The sequence below is a fragment of the Papio anubis genome, chromosome X (assembly GCF_008728515.1).
Source record: "Papio anubis isolate 15944 chromosome X, Panubis1.0, whole genome shotgun sequence".
Taxonomy (NCBI): domain Eukaryota; kingdom Metazoa; phylum Chordata; class Mammalia; order Primates; family Cercopithecidae; genus Papio; species Papio anubis.
The window spans coordinates 115,463,292-115,483,274 of record NC_044996.1 but is presented as its reverse complement, the minus strand read 5'-3'; the positions used below and the strand labels follow the sequence as shown (position 1 = coordinate 115,483,274).

Here is a 19,983-nt window from a genome sequence, read left to right as displayed (position 1 = left end):
ATCAATGGCAGCAGCTCTTATATTCTTTCAATGCTCAGTTTGTAAATTTCTCTTTTGTAAGGAAATGTATGTGTGATGCTTTAGAGCCAATACTGTAGGTATTTTTCTCTGAAAGTTGTAAAGCAACACCTACCCATTTTAGAATTGTATTCCAAACAGCACTTACAAATTACAAACACTGATTGCAATGCCATCAGAGCGTTCATTTTCTCTCACCTTGTAATCAGGACTGAAAGGCCAGTTTTACTTTTTTTTTAGGTAAGGAGTGTCTCTTTTAATTATGTTTTCTAGCCCAGTAGTTTGAAGTGAATCTCAATTTGTTCCTGTTTAGACAGATCCGTTATAATAAACTGTACTGAGTATTTTAAAATCATCCAGCAGTCTTTTCAATCTTGTTTATTTAGCTATATTTAGATAGGTTAATTTGTATTCCGAGTGTGTACCAACAGAAAAATGCACAAGCACATTGATTTCATAATAATGCATCTCATATTTTTACTGTAAGTACACAAATAAATATTGTTTTGGGGAAATCATAATTAGTATTTGCTTCTGGTCACCAATGAATACGTGTGCAATCTAAGAGGAAAATGGAGTCCTTAAAATTCAGCTCCCTAAACTGCATATTAGACTTAGTTTATTTTCCTTTTTGGTCATTTTTTAAAAACATAAGATAAGCCAGCAATGTGGGAAACATATGCAAACTGACAATACAGATGACAAAGGTTTCTTCATCTTTTTTTTTTTTTTTTTGAGATGGAGTTTCACTCTTGTTGCCCAAGCTGGAGTGCAATGGTGCGATCTGAGCTCACTGCAACCTCCACCTCCCGGGTTCAGGCGATTCTCCTGCCTCAACCTCCTGAGTAGCTGGGATTACAAGCGCCCGCCATCACGCCCAGCTAATTTTTTGTAGTTTTAGTAGAGACAGGGTTTCACCAAGTTGGTCAAGCTGGTCTTGAACCCCTGACCTCAGGTGATCCACCCGTCTCGGCCCCCCAAAGTGCTGAGATTACAGGCATGAGCCACTGCACCCGGTCTCATCATATTTATATACGGTTTTTTCCAGTGATTTTCAGTTTTGCAGTAAATGGTACCAAGGAAAATGAGGCAATTGCCTATGTTGCCACATTTCCAGGGTCCTCTGGAATAATAAATCCACAAGCAAAACTGTAGTCTTGCAGGTTTGTAAAGAGAAGTGGTTTATTCAGAATGCCTAACACTCCTCTTGGTTTACCCTTCTCTCCTTCCCATTAGGGTGAAGGCTGAGCTGCAGCAAAACCAGTTTTTTTTCTTAAGTTTTAAATTACCGGTTTGCCTATTTGTTTCTAACTTTCTTGCCTATTGATACAAATTATTATTATTATTTTTATTGCTGTTGCTGCTTTAAAGAAATATAAGGACTTTAAAGAAATATAAGGACTTTGCCATTGTCGAAACTACTGTTGAATGAGTACCAAGCATAGTGCTAGGCATTCTTAAAGTCATTCTTGCTAAGCCTCACAAACATCCTGAGGTCAATATTGTAATCTCCATTGTACTGATGAGGCAACTGAGACTTTCAGAGGTTAAATAACTTACTCAAGAAGATAACACAAATACTGTAAGTGGCCAAGATGGGATTTGAAAATAAGTCTATTCCCAAAGCCTTTATCTTATCGGACACTCTCTATTATTTTTATTTTTTTTAATTTAGTATGTTCAGTATAATCTAAAGATCTGCTGTTGTTTGCACAATGAGCACAGTGCATGGTATTTGAAAAAGTACATTACCTAAACAATCTCCCCTTTTCTATTAACCCTATTTTGAATATGTTTATTTTGTGTTCTGAATGATATGAATGATGTTACCAAACCATCAGTTTCTAGGGTAGTAATCTATCATTTTCTGAATGTAGAAAATTCTGGAATATAATGAAAATGAATTAATCATATGCAGTTGAACTTTCAATGATTCCAAGTTTCTTTTAGTGGGTCCTGCTAGTTGTAAACATTTAAGTGACTGACTTGGGCAGCCTTACCAGATTTCATTGCTATTCTGAAGCTGCTGGGTTCTCAGTTTTTTAAAAAATGTCTTAAGTAAGGAAACAAAACAGACAAACACTAACAAACAGTATTCTAACAGATGAGAAGGTTCTCTCGGAAAGCCAATTTAGTTAATAAATGCTTTAGCAATTCTTAGAACTCTGTCTCTGGGGCCATCTTAAGCACAATCGAGGGTCTAACTATTAGGGCTTTTCTTAAAATGCCACTGAAAATGCATTAGGCCCAAAGAAAACCAAGATAACAAAGTTAATTGTCATCTGGAAAATGTTAATGTACAAGTTATTCCCCTAAAAAGGGGGCGGGGGGGGAAGCAAAGACTGTCAAGGCAGTGATTGTTCAAATGGTTTTATGGGAAGAAATTATTACTAGAACCGCAATCACATGTTCAGCCTCCCTATATTAAAGCAGACCCGTTCCTGCTGAAATGGTGGTCAGGGTCCCACTCTTAACGCCTATCTCCCGCTGCATCATAGCTAACCTCTAGAACTTGCAGAAACACTGTTTTTATCAGAACCATACAGCAGTACTAATAATTATATAGCAAGTTTAAAATCTATATCTTAACAAAAGTTAAATATGCATAAATGCAACTTTCTTTAATTCTCTAGTGCTCTAAAACCATTCAACTTGGCTCTCAAGTTCCCATTTCTACTGAGAAAAAACTCATAACCTTGCTTCTCCAAGATTACTCAGTCACTTCTGGTTTGGAATTCAGCTTCTTGTGGGTTAACACTCAGTTGAAAATTGGAATATTCCATTTCCCTTCTTCTCTTTTACTCTTGTTTAAACCTGTTTCTAGGGAACTCATATATAGCTTTCTGGTAGAGGAGAAAGTCACCTGGTGCATATGCCATCCCTTCCTCACTTGAGATACTACCACCTGGTCTTTGGACATGTTAAGCACTGACTCCTGAAGACTTAGATCCTTGTCATGGCCTCCAGTCACAAGTTTCACACACTTGCCCAGATGTTTCTCCCTTGGGAATTTCAGACAGTCTTACCTGTGTTTCTAGTCCCATAAGCTCTGCTACACACATACCCACCTTCCCATTAAAAAACAAAAAAAAAGTAATCATCTTCTTTATCCTTTGCATCTGTAATATATGGTTTTCACATTGAGTGCAAGATTTCTCTCTGAAGTTTACAGTTTCCCAAGATTTTCCCTGGGAAACTTGACGCAAATCCTCGCCCTTCTCAGATTCTGCTCAAACCGTAGGAAGTTCTGTTATCCTCTTCTCCTCTCTGGGGCCCTGAGAACCCCTTCTCAGAAACCCATGCAGGCTCTAAACCTTAGGCACAGCCCCTTAGAGCCTCCTATACATGCTTTTATGGTCAAAGAATTATCCACTCTTCCAATACTGAAAAACTTCTCTGACATCATCAAATCCCCATGCTTCCTAGCTCTGCAAGCTTTTTCCTCTTCCAAATAAGACATGGCTATTCAACAAAACCCAAGGCTTTGTAAATTCTTGTCTTGGCTTTTAAAAAGTGTAATTTAGAGTCAAACCTGAGCAATGCCTTCTTTATTCATGGCTATCATATTTATCTTCCCTGAGGGGGTAATTCATAAAATACTTTTGGAAGTAAGGTAAGGCAAACAGTGTGGAAAATAACCAGGGGAAAATGTTTAGTAATATCCTACTATAGCAATATGATAATAATAGATTCAATGGCCACTTATTGAATAACAAGTGATGTGTTGACTACTTTATCAGTAATCAGAGAATCACACAATTAGAAAGACAGAATTTAAGCTCCAGTCTAAATGACTCTAAATTCCAAGATTTACAGCCATTTTATCAGACTTGCAGATGGAGCTTCTGGCCTCAGGGACACATTCACTCCATTCCTTTGGAGTCATTACAAAAGGCATTATCTGGGTGTATCAGTTCTTTATCAGAAGAATTATGATAAAGAAGGATTCTAATATTTTCTCAAGATAGAACATATTGATGCTTTTCTCTCTCACTTCGTTTGCATCACTCCTTGTTCCCCTCTACATAACCTTACATTTTACTGTCTCCCCTGGTCAGTCCTTAGCATTTCTAATTCCACAACACTCCCCGCCTATACTCATTCTTTGTCATCCTCCATTGTACACCTCGGTTCCTTGTATCACCCTCTACTTCATTGGCTCACACTTTCTCCTCATGTGCCATTTCTAATTACTCATCAATATCAGTCAATTGCATCTCTCAAAAACAGATCTTTTCCTTACCATTAATTGCAACCTCTTTGTCCAAGCCTCCTACACCACCCTCTTGCTTTCATTCTCTACTTCTCTATCTTATCCTTCACATTCCAACACAATTATCTAAGTACAAATGTACTGTTCTATTTTTTAAAATACCTCCATTTTGCCTGCCAGAACAAGTCTAGACTTAGCTCAGAAAGCAACTGCCATCAAACGGTGAGCCACCTTACTTTTGTGGCATTGCCACCCCCATGGGATCTCAACATGCAGAGTTCTAGTTAGAATAAGATGTTAGTCTTTGGAATAACACAACTGTTGAGAATGAACCTAAGACAATGTAATCATGCATAATTCTCTGAGTTTTTTGGGGAAAATGAAGTAACCACAATGGTTAAGGGGAGGAGAAGATTAGCTATCCCCCTACCACTTTGATTCCACAATAAAAGGAAAGAAAGTTTGGACAAATTCTGCCACAAAAATATTTATTAGCAGACAGCCTTATCACTCAACTTATAAATCAGAAGTTCCAATTCTGTTGTATATGTGTATGTTTGTGTGCATATGTGAATCTGCATGTGTGCATACTTTTCAGAAACCTTGCAAGAAATTTTCTCCCAAGGCAAATATGGCAATACGTCAGTGGTAGGATTGAACTTACCTTCTGTTGACATCCAAAAATAGTTTTCATCAAGACCATTTTGGAATTAAGCCTAGAAGACCTTCTCCAAGGGGGCAGACCACTGGCCCTGCTAGATTTTTGTGGGGGTAGGGATGTGTTTCTAAATTGTGTTAAGTAATTCATATGTCTTGATTAACACTGATTTTACCATGGAGATACCATTTCCAAGACCCATTGTACATAATAAAAAGCCACTGTCTTTACCAATGAAACCTGATTTCTGTTATCCATTGTGTTAATTGATGAAGCATCAACTTTTGATCAGAAATATAGTTTAAGTGCTTGTAGTGACTGCCTCTGGAGTGTTGCCTTATTTTAGTTAAATGCTTGCTGACCATCCTAATAAAGGCAAGCTACTGTCTTTAGAGTAGAACTTATACTAACAAAGTACCACCACCATTTGTGCTGGAAAGATTTTTAAAAACAATACAGGCATCACAACAGTGTCAGACTCCTTTGCTCCTCCATGTCTCTGAATGGAGTGTCCCTTCAAGTTTTGTTTAAAGTTTATAATCCTACTTTATATATTTTTTTTCAGAGTGCAAAATGGTTTTTGTTGTTGTGTTCGTTTTTTTTTTTTCATTCTCTGACAATGAAGTATGTGGGGCATGCTTACTCATAATGACGGCAGGGCAAGCTTATAAGAACACTGTGATCACTAACACGAATCCTATTTTAAAGATGAAGAAAGAGATTTCCTAGTCCTATGTTGGGAGTTATTACAGGCATTGAACAAAATTAGTTAGAGCAATTTTTTATAATCTCCACCTCCATCTCAGAAAATGTGAACATCTGTTCCATTTCAGGCATATTAAGCACATTGGCATCTATGAAATCTTAGGCCATAGAATTTCTTTTTCTTTCTCTTTCAATTACAAGGTCACTCACTATTCATAGATTCAGGATTTATTATTCTCATGTCCATCAGTGAAACATATTACCTCTGTAAATCATTTAAAAACCTTATAGGGATTTTTTGGTGTGTTTTTTTGTGTGTGTGGGGGGGGGTGTGGTGGTAGTTAGACCATTTATATACACAGGAATAATCTTTAGAAACTAGAACAAGTTTTTGGATCCCAGAAGCAGAGATGTAGAGTTGTTCTGGGTGCATGATTTGCCTCAAATCATTAACTGTTAAATGGTAGGAACCAAGGCTTCTTATCCCAAATCTGTGCTCCCTTTGCTATTCTGCTACTGCTTATCCCCTTAAGACTTCTGAATCTATGTTGCCTGCTGCCCTCTTAGGGATACAAGATAAGGAAATAAATATCTACAGAATGACTCCTTTGGACCAGGCATTTTGCTATATGATGGGGTCTCATTTAATTTTAGACATCTTCAGGGAGGTGCCGTTTTATAGATCAGGAAATACAGTCCCAAATGAGTTATATAAAAAGTTATGGCAATCAAGATTTGAGCTAAGCTCCTGGGGTTTTTTTTCACTACATTATACCACAGATATTTTAACTAGTATCAAATTTAAGTGTTTCAGAACTTATAGATTCAGATAATCCAGAAAAGTACCAAATGGCACAACATGTGAATTATAACAGTACTGTAAATATTTCAAAGTGTACCAGTCAAGCAAATGTATTTTACAACAATTGCCAGAGGTTGTCATAGCAGAATTGAAATGAAAAGCAAAATTTATTAAGACAATGACATTCAATAATCATAAAATCAAAACATTAAGATTTTATATCTCTCATGGTTATTCATTCAAAGATATATGATCTATCTCTGAAGAGAATTTTATTTGAAAAATCGTATCTTGAAAAATTGAGAAAGCATATGATGGCAAATCTGAGCCACATAAGAAATGTGGCTTACTTTTTGAAAACTATAATTTATTCAATTTTTATCAATGCGAATTTTTAATTATCACAGTTTTCTGTGATAACACGCCACACTTAAACGTACAAAATCAACTTTTAGGATTAAAAAAAGATGAAATATACAATTTCTTTGAACCCTCCTCCAGTTTCATTTTAGTAATCCATTTACTGAATGATGGCTTCTGCCACTAGTCAATTTTACTTATGTGATTCCTACATACTTGAGAACAAAAACAAACAAACAAAAAAAAGGAATGGCCAGCTGCCAAAAACATTTCACAACTGTTCAATAAGTGTTTAGATGTTAAAAACTCCCTAAACTGGATGTCATACTGAAAATATTTCTATTGTCAGTAAATCTTTTTTTCTAGCCAAATCCAATTCAGCCACTACCTTCATCTTGAAAAAGGAGTCTTCAACCTACAATTTCTTAAAAGCTGTGTTATTCAATGAGATACCATCTCACACCAGTTAGAATGGCGATCATTAAAAAGTCAGGAAACAACAGGTGCTGGAGAGGATGTGGAGAAATAGGAACACTTTTACACTGTTGGTGGGATTGTAAACTAGTTCAACCATTATGGAAAACAGTATGGCGATTCCTCAAGGATCTAGAACTAGATGTACCATATGACCCAGCCATCCCATTACTGGGTATATACCCAAAGGATTATAAATCATGCTGCTATAAAGACACATGCACACGTATGTTTATTGCGGCACTATTCACAATAGCAAAGACTTGGAATCAACCCAAATGTCCATCAGTGACAGACTGGATTAAGAAAATGTGGCACATATACACCATGGAATACTATGCAGCCATCAAAAAGGATGAGTTTGTGTCCTTTGTAGGGACATGGATGCAGCTGGAAACCATCATTCTTAGCAAACTATCACAAGAACTGAAAACCAAACACCGCATGTTCTCACTCAGAGGTGGGAACTGAACAGTGAGATCACTTGGACTCGGGAAGGGGAACATCACACACCGGGGCCTATCATGGGGAGGGGGGAGGGGGGAGGGATTGCACTGGGAGTTATACCTGATGTAAATGACAAGTTGAAGGGTGCTGACGAGTTGATGGTTGCAGCACACCAACATGGCACAAGTATACATATGTAACAAACCTGCATGTTATGCACATGTACCCTAGAACTCAAAGTATAATAATAATTTTTTTAAAAAAAAAAAAAAAAAAAAAAAGCTGTGTTATTCTAAAATAATCCCGCAGATTCCTTGCTTCCTCGGTCCTTTTAAAGAACATTGAGGGTATTATCCTCTCATATGTCAAAGAGAAAGGTGCATTTATCTATCACCTTTCTAAACCCACTTTTCATTCCTGAACATAATTCCATTTTTTCCTTCCTCATCAAGATTTCTTCACATTTTAAATTCATGTTTTTATTTGTTAACACCACAGAGTCCAAACTTCCTTCTTTCCTCTCGAAATGTTTTTATAAAACATCAAAGTTTTTAGTTAATTAAATTTAAGAAGAAATATCTGCTGGACCTGTTGATTGACTTCAAGTAACCAAACAACTAGTTGAATGATTGGATCTTTGGTTATTTTGGTTTGTTTTTTGTTTTAGTTTTCTGGTGGAGCATATCTGCCAGCATCTTTTGAAAGTCATAAGAAAGAGTAACTTAATGACTATATTTGAGATTATAAAGAATTACTACAAAGAGTGTGTATACCAGCTGTTTTTCATCTCTGCTGTGAACAGAATTATAGTTGATGGCTTAAATTACAGAGGATTTTGAGAATAAAGCTCCCAATAAGAAATAGATTCTTATACCAACCTATAACTACTTTTAAGCTGTTTATAAATGAAAGTTGAATTTAAATTATCCTAGCCTTGTCCTTTAAAAATATTAGCATAATTTAGTTTTTCATGGTTATAAAATGTCAGCTTTTCACAGTTTCACTAGTCGCATGAAGTTCATACACATTAAAATATGTCAATTTATATTCTTTCTTATATCAATACAATGTAAGACATACTATCCAAGATGCATATACAGTTAGCAATTGAAAAAGGGAAGACACCTTAGAGTCCATATGATTTTGAGTCAAAAGACATTCCTGAATTTAGTATGGCATCTGGCACTCTGTTTCCAGTCTGACGATTTTCAAATCATGGGTTTGCTTCTGGTGGTAAATAAATGCCTAACCCATTACTGCACTGATGCAGACTCTGGAGAAAGAGAGAAATTAGATATCACTCAAGTGTCCCATTGGTTTGAGGATGGTGCTGCAGATGCTTGAAAGAGGCTTTGTACGAACAGTATCATCTACTTGGAAACAACTCCATTATAACTGGGAGATATTAACTTAAGTGCTATAAATACATCCAGATGACATAAAGAGATAGAAAACTAACTGATGTCATAGCACCAATTCCTAAATTTCATTTAGGATTAATATGGTTACTTCATATATTAGTCTAGGCAAAAATTTATCCCCTTTTTGATAAAAACATGAATTCTCAGCTATTTATTGGGAATATATCTCCTCTAAGTATTAGGACCATCTATCATGGAGCTGAGGGGGCAAGGTTTAGTTTTTATGATGGTGTGGTCAAATACCTGGCAGATAACTGCAGTTGTTTGTGTCATTGAGACCTCTGCATGCCTATATCCTGTTCTATAACAGTTTATCGAAGTGTGGTCCCTCAATCAGCAGCAGCATCTCTTGAGAGTTTGCTATAAATATAAATTCTAGGAACTTACTCTTCACCTACTGAATGAGAAATCTAGAGGTGGGGCCCAGCCCTCCAAATGATGGTCATTCATGCTCAAGTCTGAAAACCACTTTCCTAGAGGCATTTACACAGACCCTAAGGTCTTTTCATGAATCACAGTGAGAAGCCACAGTTCAAGACTATTCCAAAGGAGCCTTGCTAAACTCTGAACCACAGCTCCCAGTAATTCCTTCAGAAGTCAGAGCAGCATGGAGTCTACATCTCCAAAGCAGTCTCTCCTGAGAAATGATCAGGGTCTTGAGAAAAATCTCAAAATTAGCTACAGGGTGTGAGTCATGTGATGCCAAAATGACAGGCCATTCATTCATTTCATCAACTGATAAACTTGAGCATCTACTAAGCCCTGGTCACATACCTGAGCTAAGGATCTCATAGTCTAAGAGAGAAGATAAGATATAAGCACAATCATATAATACATGGGAAAAATATCGCTTCCAACTGAGGAAATCAGACTAAACTTCAAGGAAAACAAGCTAAAATTGCAGCTGCTGATTATTTAGACAATGAGTAGCCACAGATATATATATATATATATAAAAATATATATATATATATATATATTTTTTTTTTTTTTTTTTTGAGACGGAGTCTCGCTCTGTCGCCCAGGCTGGAGTGCAGTGGCCAGATCTCAGCTCACTGCAAACTCCGCCTCCCGGGTGTACGCCATTCTCCTGCCTCAGCCTCCCGAGTAGCTGGGACTACAGGCACGCACCGCCTCGCCTGGCTGGTTTTTTGTATTTTTTAGTAGAGACGGGGTTTCACCGTGTTAGCCAGGATGGTCTCAATCTTCTGACCTCGTGATCCACCGTCTCGGCCTCCCAAAGTGCTGAGATTACAGGCTTGAGCCACCGCGCCCGGCCAACACAGATATATTTTTAAGCCACCATAACACATGATCAGTGGTAAGCTCTGGGAAGGTAAATTTGGTGACTCTATTCTCCAGAAGGAGAAAGAAATGGAAAGGGAAGACCACTCTAATTATAACAGCTGAGATATGAGTAGAGCCTAACCTAGGATGGAAATAGAATCCAATAGATTTGTACCAACGAATGGCAATGAGATTATTAGTAAAGATAAGGGATAGGTGGAACATGCATCTGAAGTTTTGACATTAAAGAAATGAGATTTTTATGTTACTAAAATTAAAATGTAATAAAAGATGAAGAACAGAGCTTGAGATGGGAAGCTTGTTGTGTTGTGAGCATGTGAAGTGTGAGGTGCATGATGAAAATGCAAATTAAGGTGTTCAGGTTACAGGTAGGATTGGGGGACTGTCATAATTCAGGAGAAATAGAACAGGATCATGCATCCAAATTGAGGAGGCATCTACACAGAAGTGATGTTATGGAAGTTGATGTTATGGAAGGAAAGGATATTTTTAAGGGAAAGTGGGCTGAAAGAAAAATGAAGTAGACCGCAGAAAACATCTTGCAGAAAGACGGTATTTATGGGTTGGAAGAGAGGTTTCCATGAAAGAAGCAGGGTAATCAAAAACATAATGTTATGTCAGCAAAGGTGGTATTTATCTGAAATTTATCAGTATGGGTGCACCAGTTGTTTACATCTCTTCTGATTTCTGAATGCTCTGTTCTTACTGGTGTTCATGTTGATATGGCTTTAAAATAATCTTAAGCCTAGAGAAGACATGAGGCAATGAACGAAGATCTAATTATTACACAACCCCAGTTTAGGGGAGTTTCAACACTTTGCACTACTTTGTGGCAAACTGGAAAAGAACAAATTACCAGAAAGAAAATAGCACATGCCCAAAATAATACTACAATCCACAATCTGACCTGAAGAGTCCTCCCATTAGCCTGTGACTCCTGAACTACACTTAGTAACACATTCATCTCTTAGGAATGAACTATTGATTTGTCTGCATCTCCTACTAGGCTAGAAACTAATGACCAATATTGTAAAGAAAGTTTAATATCTCACAGGTAATGCATGTGAATAGTTAATGAATGAGTATTTTAATGAAATATTAACTTATATACTGGCTTTATTGTGTGTGTTTTTTTTTAAATGATTCCTTACTCAACTAAAGTGTTTACATCAATGAGTGGTACAATTATAGATTGTACTGGCCTATGGGCATATAGCCTTGCTATAGCAAATATAATAATTATTTTTGGAGAAAACTGGATTTTGTTTTTTAAAATGTACAACTATATCCTGCCTAAAGAATATAAGAAATGCCAAAATATGACACATTTGGTATGATTGTTTCTCTAAAACTTTTTTCCCCTAAAAGCTGCTTTTTAAAACACTCTTCTATAGCTAAAGTTTTTATTCCAGGTATCCTGTAGTGGAGTTGTTAGTGCCTTATATACCTGTGTTAACTTTACATGTAGCAAACACTTTTCTGAGTTTGCCCTGAAAAGTTATAATCATAGAATGATTTCTAGATAGCTCAAAGTATCAGACTACTGGAATTAACACACATGTATAAGTCTCAGGAAGTGAGTTTTAGTGTCCTTGAAGTCAAAAGGATTGTCCCAAAGCCACCCAGAACAATGGTCAGGAATGTCCCTCTATCGTTGATGTTTTATAGCCCAAATATTTTAAGTTCTATGCTTAATGCAGAGTTCATTTTATTCTGAAATTTATGAGTGTTTCAATTTAACTTGATCTAATCATCAGGTAATACACTGCCTATCATCAGGGAAGCGCAGTAGAGAGCTAAAGACATTGATATTGGTAGACTCCGCATATCGACAGTATTTAAAATTTAAGTGAACTATGAATCTTGATATCTTAGTCTAAAAAAGAAATTGACGAAAGAAAGACTATCCAGAGGATAGTCTATTTCTTATTCTTAGAAACAACAAATGAGAAATCTGAGATGCTATAGTAGAAAAATTAAGATAAAGATAACAAATGATAGTAGTCCTCAAACATTTAAAATTTTCTCATGTAAAAAGGGGGGGAAAGTAAGGAGAGAAATTAGATTTTAGAACTAAGTTTCATTTATTTACATTCTACTTTTTGATTCTTATGAACAAACTGATTAGCATGATGAAAAATAGCTTGGCAATGTTTTCTGTGTAAGATGAGTGGAGACCAGAAAAATCATGTCTTTTTATAATCATTCATTTTAATAATATTCTCAGTCCCAATATGCAAGAACTGACTCCCAGTAAAAAATTATCCCAAGTTTGGTTTGATTTTCTCCCCAACAGAAAATCAACACAGCACACATAATCTAAAAAATCATTCCTCCACTGTTAAGTCAGTTGCCGTTTTCTCTCTCTTTTTTCAACTGGGTTAAATGGCCAAGGGTAGGATCAATTGAACATAATAACATTTAAAGTAAGAGCATACTGATATCCAAACATACGGCTTTTACAAGCAATCAGGATTCTCTGTGATCTGTGGATGAAAAATGGTGAAATTCAGCTGGGTGCAGTGGCTCACGCCTGTGATCCCAGCACTTTGGGAGGCTGAGGCAGGTGGATTGCCTGAGGTCCGGAGTTCAAGACCAGCCTGGCCAACATGGCGAAACCCCATCTCTACTAAAAATATAAAAATTAGCCGGGTGTGGTGGTGGGCACCTGTAATCCCAGCTACTTGAGAGGTTAAGGCAGGAGAATGGCTTGAGCCTGGGAGGCGGAGGTTGCAGTGAGCCGAGATCGCGCCACTGTACTCCAGCCTGGGCGACTGAGCAAGAGTGTGTCTCAAAAAAAAAAAAAAAAAAAAAAAAAAGGAAGTCTGCATTTCATTGCTCTTCTCATTGATTTTTCTCCTACTTTTTTCACAACAACAACGTCATCAACAAATCAAAATATAAACCTTTGTACCTCCAAACTAGTTTTAGAATATTTGACATCATTGAACTCAACGAAAATTAATGAAGGCTTCCTTTTTTGGTCTTTCAGAAATGGGACATTTGGAGATGTTTATGAAAAAAGCGTGCATGTTTTCATGTCCTATGGTTATCTTTGTAGAGTAGTGACTTCGACTTTTCTTTGGAATTTTTTAACAGACAATAAAGATTATGATGCATACTTATCATACACCAAAGTGGATCCTGACCAGTGGAATCAAGAGACTGGGGAAGAAGAACGTTTTGCCCTTGAAATCCTACCTGATATGCTTGAAAAGCATTATGGATACAAGTTGTTTATACCAGATAGAGATTTAATCCCAACTGGAAGTAAGTTAATGTTTTCATTTGAGAGTGTGCATATTCATGTGAGTGTCTGTGTAGTCATCACTTTTTCATGGAATTTTAATGTTTGGTTCTTTACTTCAAAATTTGTATCTGTTAGTTTCCCTAGAAAGAAATGTCTGTGTGTGTTCACATGAAATTTAATTTTTGCTAGCTCAGAGAAGATACTCCATTACTGTATAAAGCATCTCATTTTGTGAGCCTTGACATTGAAAGAAACCAAATGAGAGATTTGTACCAGGAAAAAATATTGCTGACGTTAGGAGAAGCAAGTCCCAAACTCTATTCAGTGAACTATTTTCATTTAATTTCTGAAAGAGAATCTACTAGGACTTTCTGGACCAAATTTTCCATTCACTCATTCTGATGCACTCTTTTATCTTTTGTAGCCTACATTGAAGATGTGGCAAGATGTGTAGATCAAAGCAAGCGGCTGATTATTGTCATGACCCCAAATTACGTAGTTAGAAGGGGCTGGAGCATCTTTGAGCTGGAAACCAGACTTCGAAATATGCTTGTGACTGGAGAAATTAAAGTGATTCTAATTGAATGCAGTGAACTGAGAGGAATTATGAACTACCAGGAGGTGGAGGCCCTCAAGCACACCATCAAGCTTCTGACGGTCATTAAATGGCATGGACCAAAATGCAACAAGTTGAACTCTAAGTTCTGGAAACGTTTACAGTACGAAATGCCTTTTAAGAGGATAGAACCCATTACACATGAGCAGGCTTTAGATGTCAGTGAGCAAGGGCCTTTTGGGGAGCTGCAGACTGTCTCGGCCATTTCCATGGCCGCAGCCACCTCCACCGCTCTAGCCACTGCCCATCCAGATCTCCGTTCTACCTTTCACAACACGTACCATTCACAAATGCGTCAGAAACACTACTACCGAAGCTATGAGTATGACGTACCTCCTACCGGCACCCTGCCTCTTACCTCCATAGGCAATCAGCATACCTACTGTAACATCCCTATGACACTCATCAACGGGCAGCGGCCACAGACAAAATCGAGCAGAGAGCAGAATCCAGATGAGGCCCACACAAACAGTGCCATCCTGCCGCTGTTGCCAAGGGAGACCAGTATATCCAGTGTGATTTGGTGACAGAAAAGCAAGGGGCATCCCGTCCCTGGGAGCTTGAGTGGAATCTGCAGTCCAGTGCCTGGAACTAAATCCTCGACTGCTGCTGTTAAAAAAAACATGCATTACAATCTCTAGAACACGAGGAAAAACAGGGTCTTGTACATATGTTTTTTGGAATTTCTTTGTAGCATCAGTGTCCTCCTGTTTTACCATGTCTTTTACCATTACATTTTTTGACTTTGTTTTATATGTTGTTGGAATTTGTAAATTTACATTTTTTTTAAAGAAGAGACTGATGTGTAGATAGAAAACCCTTTTTTTTGCTTCATTAGTTTAGTTTTAGAATGGGTTTTTATTTTATTTCCTTTTTTAAAGTTTTACTTTGCTTTTAACATTTCCTTGGGGTGCTTGGACAAATCTATCCAATGGGACAAGGAGCACCGGATTCTTTCTCGGGTTCTGCCTAGGATCAACTGGGCCACATCGGCCTTCAGAGAACAATGCAACAAATGCCAGCATTGCCATTTGGGGGAAAAAAAAAAAAAAAAGATGAGAAGAACACTTGTTCATAAGAGGGCCCCACCAGTCAGAGCCCTGAATCTCTTCCTTGTCCCACCTCATTCCCCACCTCTACCTTTCTAACGGCAGCATGATGTGTAAACTCTGTGGAGGGGTGGGGGCGGGTCTAACTGTCTTAACATTTAAGTCACTGCTCTTCAGAATACACTCTAGACCCAAAGGTGTGCTAATCACTTCACAGTGACCACTACAGAGTGCTAAGAAGAGAAGATCAAGGGCATGAAATTGGGGAAGAGTGTTATTTCCGTTTTTTAAATGAGTTGATGTACCCTTATATATATATACATATATATATAAATATAAATATATATAAAAACAACAAAACAAAACAAAAAAAAGAAAAAAACAACAAAAAAAAACAACAAAAAAAAATTCAAGCCCTATATTTGATCACTTCCTGGAAAGGCATGAATGTGTTTGTGGCTGTTTTTGTTTAATATTCTACTTCCTCTTTTCCCTCTATAATTTCTCTGCAAATGAGATTATGTGCAAATGCCAGGCAAGTTAATTCAAAAGAGTGAATCAACGCAAGTCAAAATGAAATTTACACTGAAGGCTTCCAAACCAAAGGGAAGGACAGGATGTGTCATCAAATGTTTTGTCACCTTGTATTATACAAAATGTTATTTTCTAAAGAGTCAGAGAAAATCTGTGAAACTTATTGTGCGACCCCCTTGTAATTAAATGTTAACTCGCTTGTATTTAATTTTCAACACTACATTAAGAATTAAGTGGTTTCAGTTTGTGGACATAAGCAAAACTTATTAATATCAAGGTGTTTAAGAACTCAGGAGGTCAAGCATATGAATACCAACAGAGATCAGTATTTTCAAAATAAACATTATTTATACAAAATAGTTTTTAAATTAGATCAGAAAGTATTTAAAATAATTAATTTTACTGTATAAAGAATTTGCTTTATTTTAGCTATGTAATTCTATCTTTCAGAAAACAGAAAGCTGATGCTCCCAAGAAATTCATCCCTTACCATTTAGCTTTATGTTTGAAATCAATGACATAAGCAGCTAATTCATATTCATGTGAAGGTTGATGCAAAATCAATCACAAAGGAATCTGCAGAGGGCAGAGTTGTTAAAAGGAACTATTACCTATGTAGCTTTTAGTTTTTAAAAAAATCAATGTGATAAAAACACTGATAATAGAACTTATATATTAATTTAGTGATTCATTGTAGGAACTCTCATCCCAGTCATCATCTGTGGGCCTGTGTAGTGACTATTGTATGTTTGCTTTATTCCTACCACCATTTAATGAGAAAACAATTCTACACTTTGGTCACAATAGTAAGGTGGCCACACACACACACACACACACACAAAAGTGTAAACTGCAATGGGGTTCATTGGGGAAGGTGAGATTAATTTGCAAATATATGAGGAAGAAGTATAAGCATTTGGAACAATGAAAAGGTCTCAGTATCTGTGTGACAAGGTAAAGGAGCCTTGGGATGTGCATTGATTATTATTTGCTTAAAAAAATGTTTATTTCCCTGACAACTCGCCTGGGTCCTTCTCTACAATCTTTTCTTTATTCCCGTGCTCTCCCCTTGGATCTGTGTCACATTTTCACAAACCAGAACTGAAGCTGCAAGGACACATACAACTTTAAGGTCAGCTTTGCACATTGGGTTATTTTCAGAATCTGAGAAGGCCATTGTTTACTTTGTACTATGGACAGCTGTCAGGGACTGGTGGCAGTGTACCTCATTGGACTGGATTCCAAACTCCCCCCAGTGCTCAGAAAACTGTAAACATGGCAATGGCCTCATTTATCTCTTTGTTTTTTAATTTTTTCTTTTCAGTGCACGATGGAAGTGTGGAATAAATGTAGAGGAAGTAATCAGACCACAGTCATATTTTAGGCATCCATAGGCATTAATTTAGCTGCATTGGGAGTACATTTTTTGTTCTCTTTTTAGTGTAGATTTAAGCACTTTGAATAGCATGATTCAGGGATTGATGGGTAATATTTGATATTCTCACAACTTATGAAACTTCTTTTTCCTCTAATGCTTTGTCATATTTAAAAAATGAAATAAATGCAAAAGAGGCTATCTATGGCTTTAGAAACATTCCTCCCAAGTATTCCTCTATCAGCTCCATGTGAGAACAAATGAAGGAAACTGTCATGTGTTCACGTGCTCTGTGTTTAACAAAAGTTCTGTTAGAACTCACAATAAAAAGAGAAAAAAATCGATGTCCCCTAGTGCTTAGGTTTCATCCTTCGCTTTTTTCAGTGGGGGCTGTGGGGGATGAGAATATTCTAGTTGTAAAAACACAGTTGAAAGTGTGAATATGTTAGCCAAGCTGGGGGAGAGAATGGACTTCCAGACTTGGACATATGTGATGTTTGGTATTGCGTGTTTTTCATAATTTGCCGCTCGAGCTCTGAACGACACGTTGTGGATTCTAAAGATCATCTGGTTCTTTAGTGTAACCTCTACTTGCTGCTTATGAGCATCCTACCCCTTATTCTGGTGCTCAAACTTTTGCTTATTTAATTTGTACTCCATTCCATAGGTCTCCTGTGGGCAGAGAAGACATTTGTATCTCATGTAGACAGCTGATTTAAGTTTAGATCAATTCTATGAAACAAATCTGAGACATAATGAGTTAAGAGACCTGAATCTACTATATTTCTATAGCTAAACACTCGATTGCTCAAACAGTAAACCACTTTTGATTATTACTTTCTTCATAGTATATGTATTTGGACCCTATCAGCTTAATCTTAAAATATAGAGGCTGGTTTCTTCCATATTTCATTACTATCTAGCATTTTATAACAAGAACAAATATTAACTGAGAGCCAACCCCTAAACTGTAATCTTGTTTATCCTAGAATAGTCATTAACTTTTCAGATATCGTTTATATAAATAAGATCACCATTTCTAGGAAAACATCGATTCATACATTTGTGAATTATTTTTGGATTCTGGAATGATGCCCTAGTTCTCTTTTTTCTAAGGAGTATTTTTTTTTTAATCTTGTGATTAATTTCTTTATTTATTAGGTTAAGTTTTGTATCATTAGTCCCCGAAGAAAGCATATTGAAATTCAAAGGATAGCATCAGCATTATACAAATGAAATGACTGACTGGAAGTAAGAGAATACACAGACATAGAAGGGGAAAATCCCTTCCTGTCTCTGATCTGAACTTGCTTGGTCATTAATCTTATTTTTGACATAGCTGATTAATAAAGGTGAAATATTCAAGGTCAGGAGATCGAGACCATGGTGAAACTCCGTCTCTACTAAAAATAGAAAAAATTAGCCGGGCGCAGCGGCGGGCGCCTGTAGTCCCAGCTACTCGGGAGGCTGAGGCAGGAGAATGGCGTGAACCCGGGAGGCGGAGCTTGCAGTGAGCCGAGATTGCGCCACTGCACTCCAGCCTGGGCGACAGAGCAAGACTCCGTCTCAAAAAAAAAAAAAATAAATAAAGGTGAAATATTATTAAATAGGTTAGTAATCCCATCTACAGACAGACACACATTCCCTGTTGCTGAGGAACTTTTCTAACAGTTTATACAATTATTACCAAAAGATGGTGATGCAACTAGAATCCCTAAAAAGAGAAGCTTGTCAATGGAAGCAGAGGCTATTCCTTGCTTTATCATGAATCCTTTACACTTTATTGTTCTGAACAAAGAAGGTAACCAATAATCAAAGTTTGATTATCCTTAATAGCAGATCTTAATCTTGGGTTCAAGGGTACCTTGGGTCTATAAAAAGGAATAAAATAACAAAGCCCTTGAAGTTCCAGATAAAATTGTTAATGTGTGCAAAACGGTGTTCGTCTGGGTATGAGTTCAAGATATCTATCACCTAAAAAGCTACTGGTGTTTGGATTTAGAAGGCGTTCTCAGAAACTGATATTCAGATAAACCCACATATCTTGCAGGCATTGTTTTGTCTACCACTCTCTACCTTCATTCATAAAAACTCGGGAGATAATTGTTGTTCTACTAGAGACATGTCTCCTTCCAAAATGGCCTGACTTTGTGGGAGACCTAGCATACTGTAAACAAAAATTTTGTATGATGACAAATAATTCATGCTCACATAAAAACTAATTGGCTATCATTGTTGTGATAATCTTACTCATGTCTTCACCCATTCTAAAAATAGTTTGGGGTGAATGTGAAATTATGTAATTTGACAATGATGTCTTATTTCAGTAAATTTATTTGGGATTTATGTGTAATTATTTTTCGTACAACATAACTAAGAATTCACCCGTACGGGAAAAGAAGAAATAAACATTTGACATGTTTTTCTAAAAAAAAGAAAATCCCACCAAGTTTTTTTATGCAAAGATTTAGAAGTGGCTATATATTTGATTTTCAGCAGTTATGGCTTTGCTAGTTTCATAACTTATGATATGACTTTGGAGGAATATGAAGAATTTTGAGAATAAAGTTAGGTAGTGGTTATTAAGTTTTACCTTTTACTTGTGATTGGTAGCAAGGTGAAAGGTTATTCTCTGTTAAGAAATTCAGATACTGTCACAAGGAGCTGTAAGATCTAACTAAATTTGAATAAAGCAAGAGAAGGACGATATGATGATGATGAGTTAATCCTAATCCTAAACGAATGTGCCTTAT

General features: G+C 36.8%; 1 protein-coding gene across 1 annotated transcript in view; it reads left to right on the top strand.

The window, feature by feature from the left end:
- The window catches only part of IL1RAPL1 (interleukin 1 receptor accessory protein like 1), a 1,395,449-nt gene extending 1,377,875 nt beyond the window's left edge, over positions 1–17,574 (top strand). The window contains exons 10-11 of the mRNA XM_003917532.5: positions 13,506–13,676; positions 14,081–17,574. Coding sequence (XP_003917581.2) covers positions 13,506–13,676; positions 14,081–14,799 — 890 coding nt within the window. The 3' untranslated portion in view covers positions 14,800–17,574. The remainder of the gene's footprint in view (positions 1–13,505; positions 13,677–14,080) is intronic.
- The last annotated feature ends 2,409 nt before the right edge of the window (positions 17,575–19,983 follow it).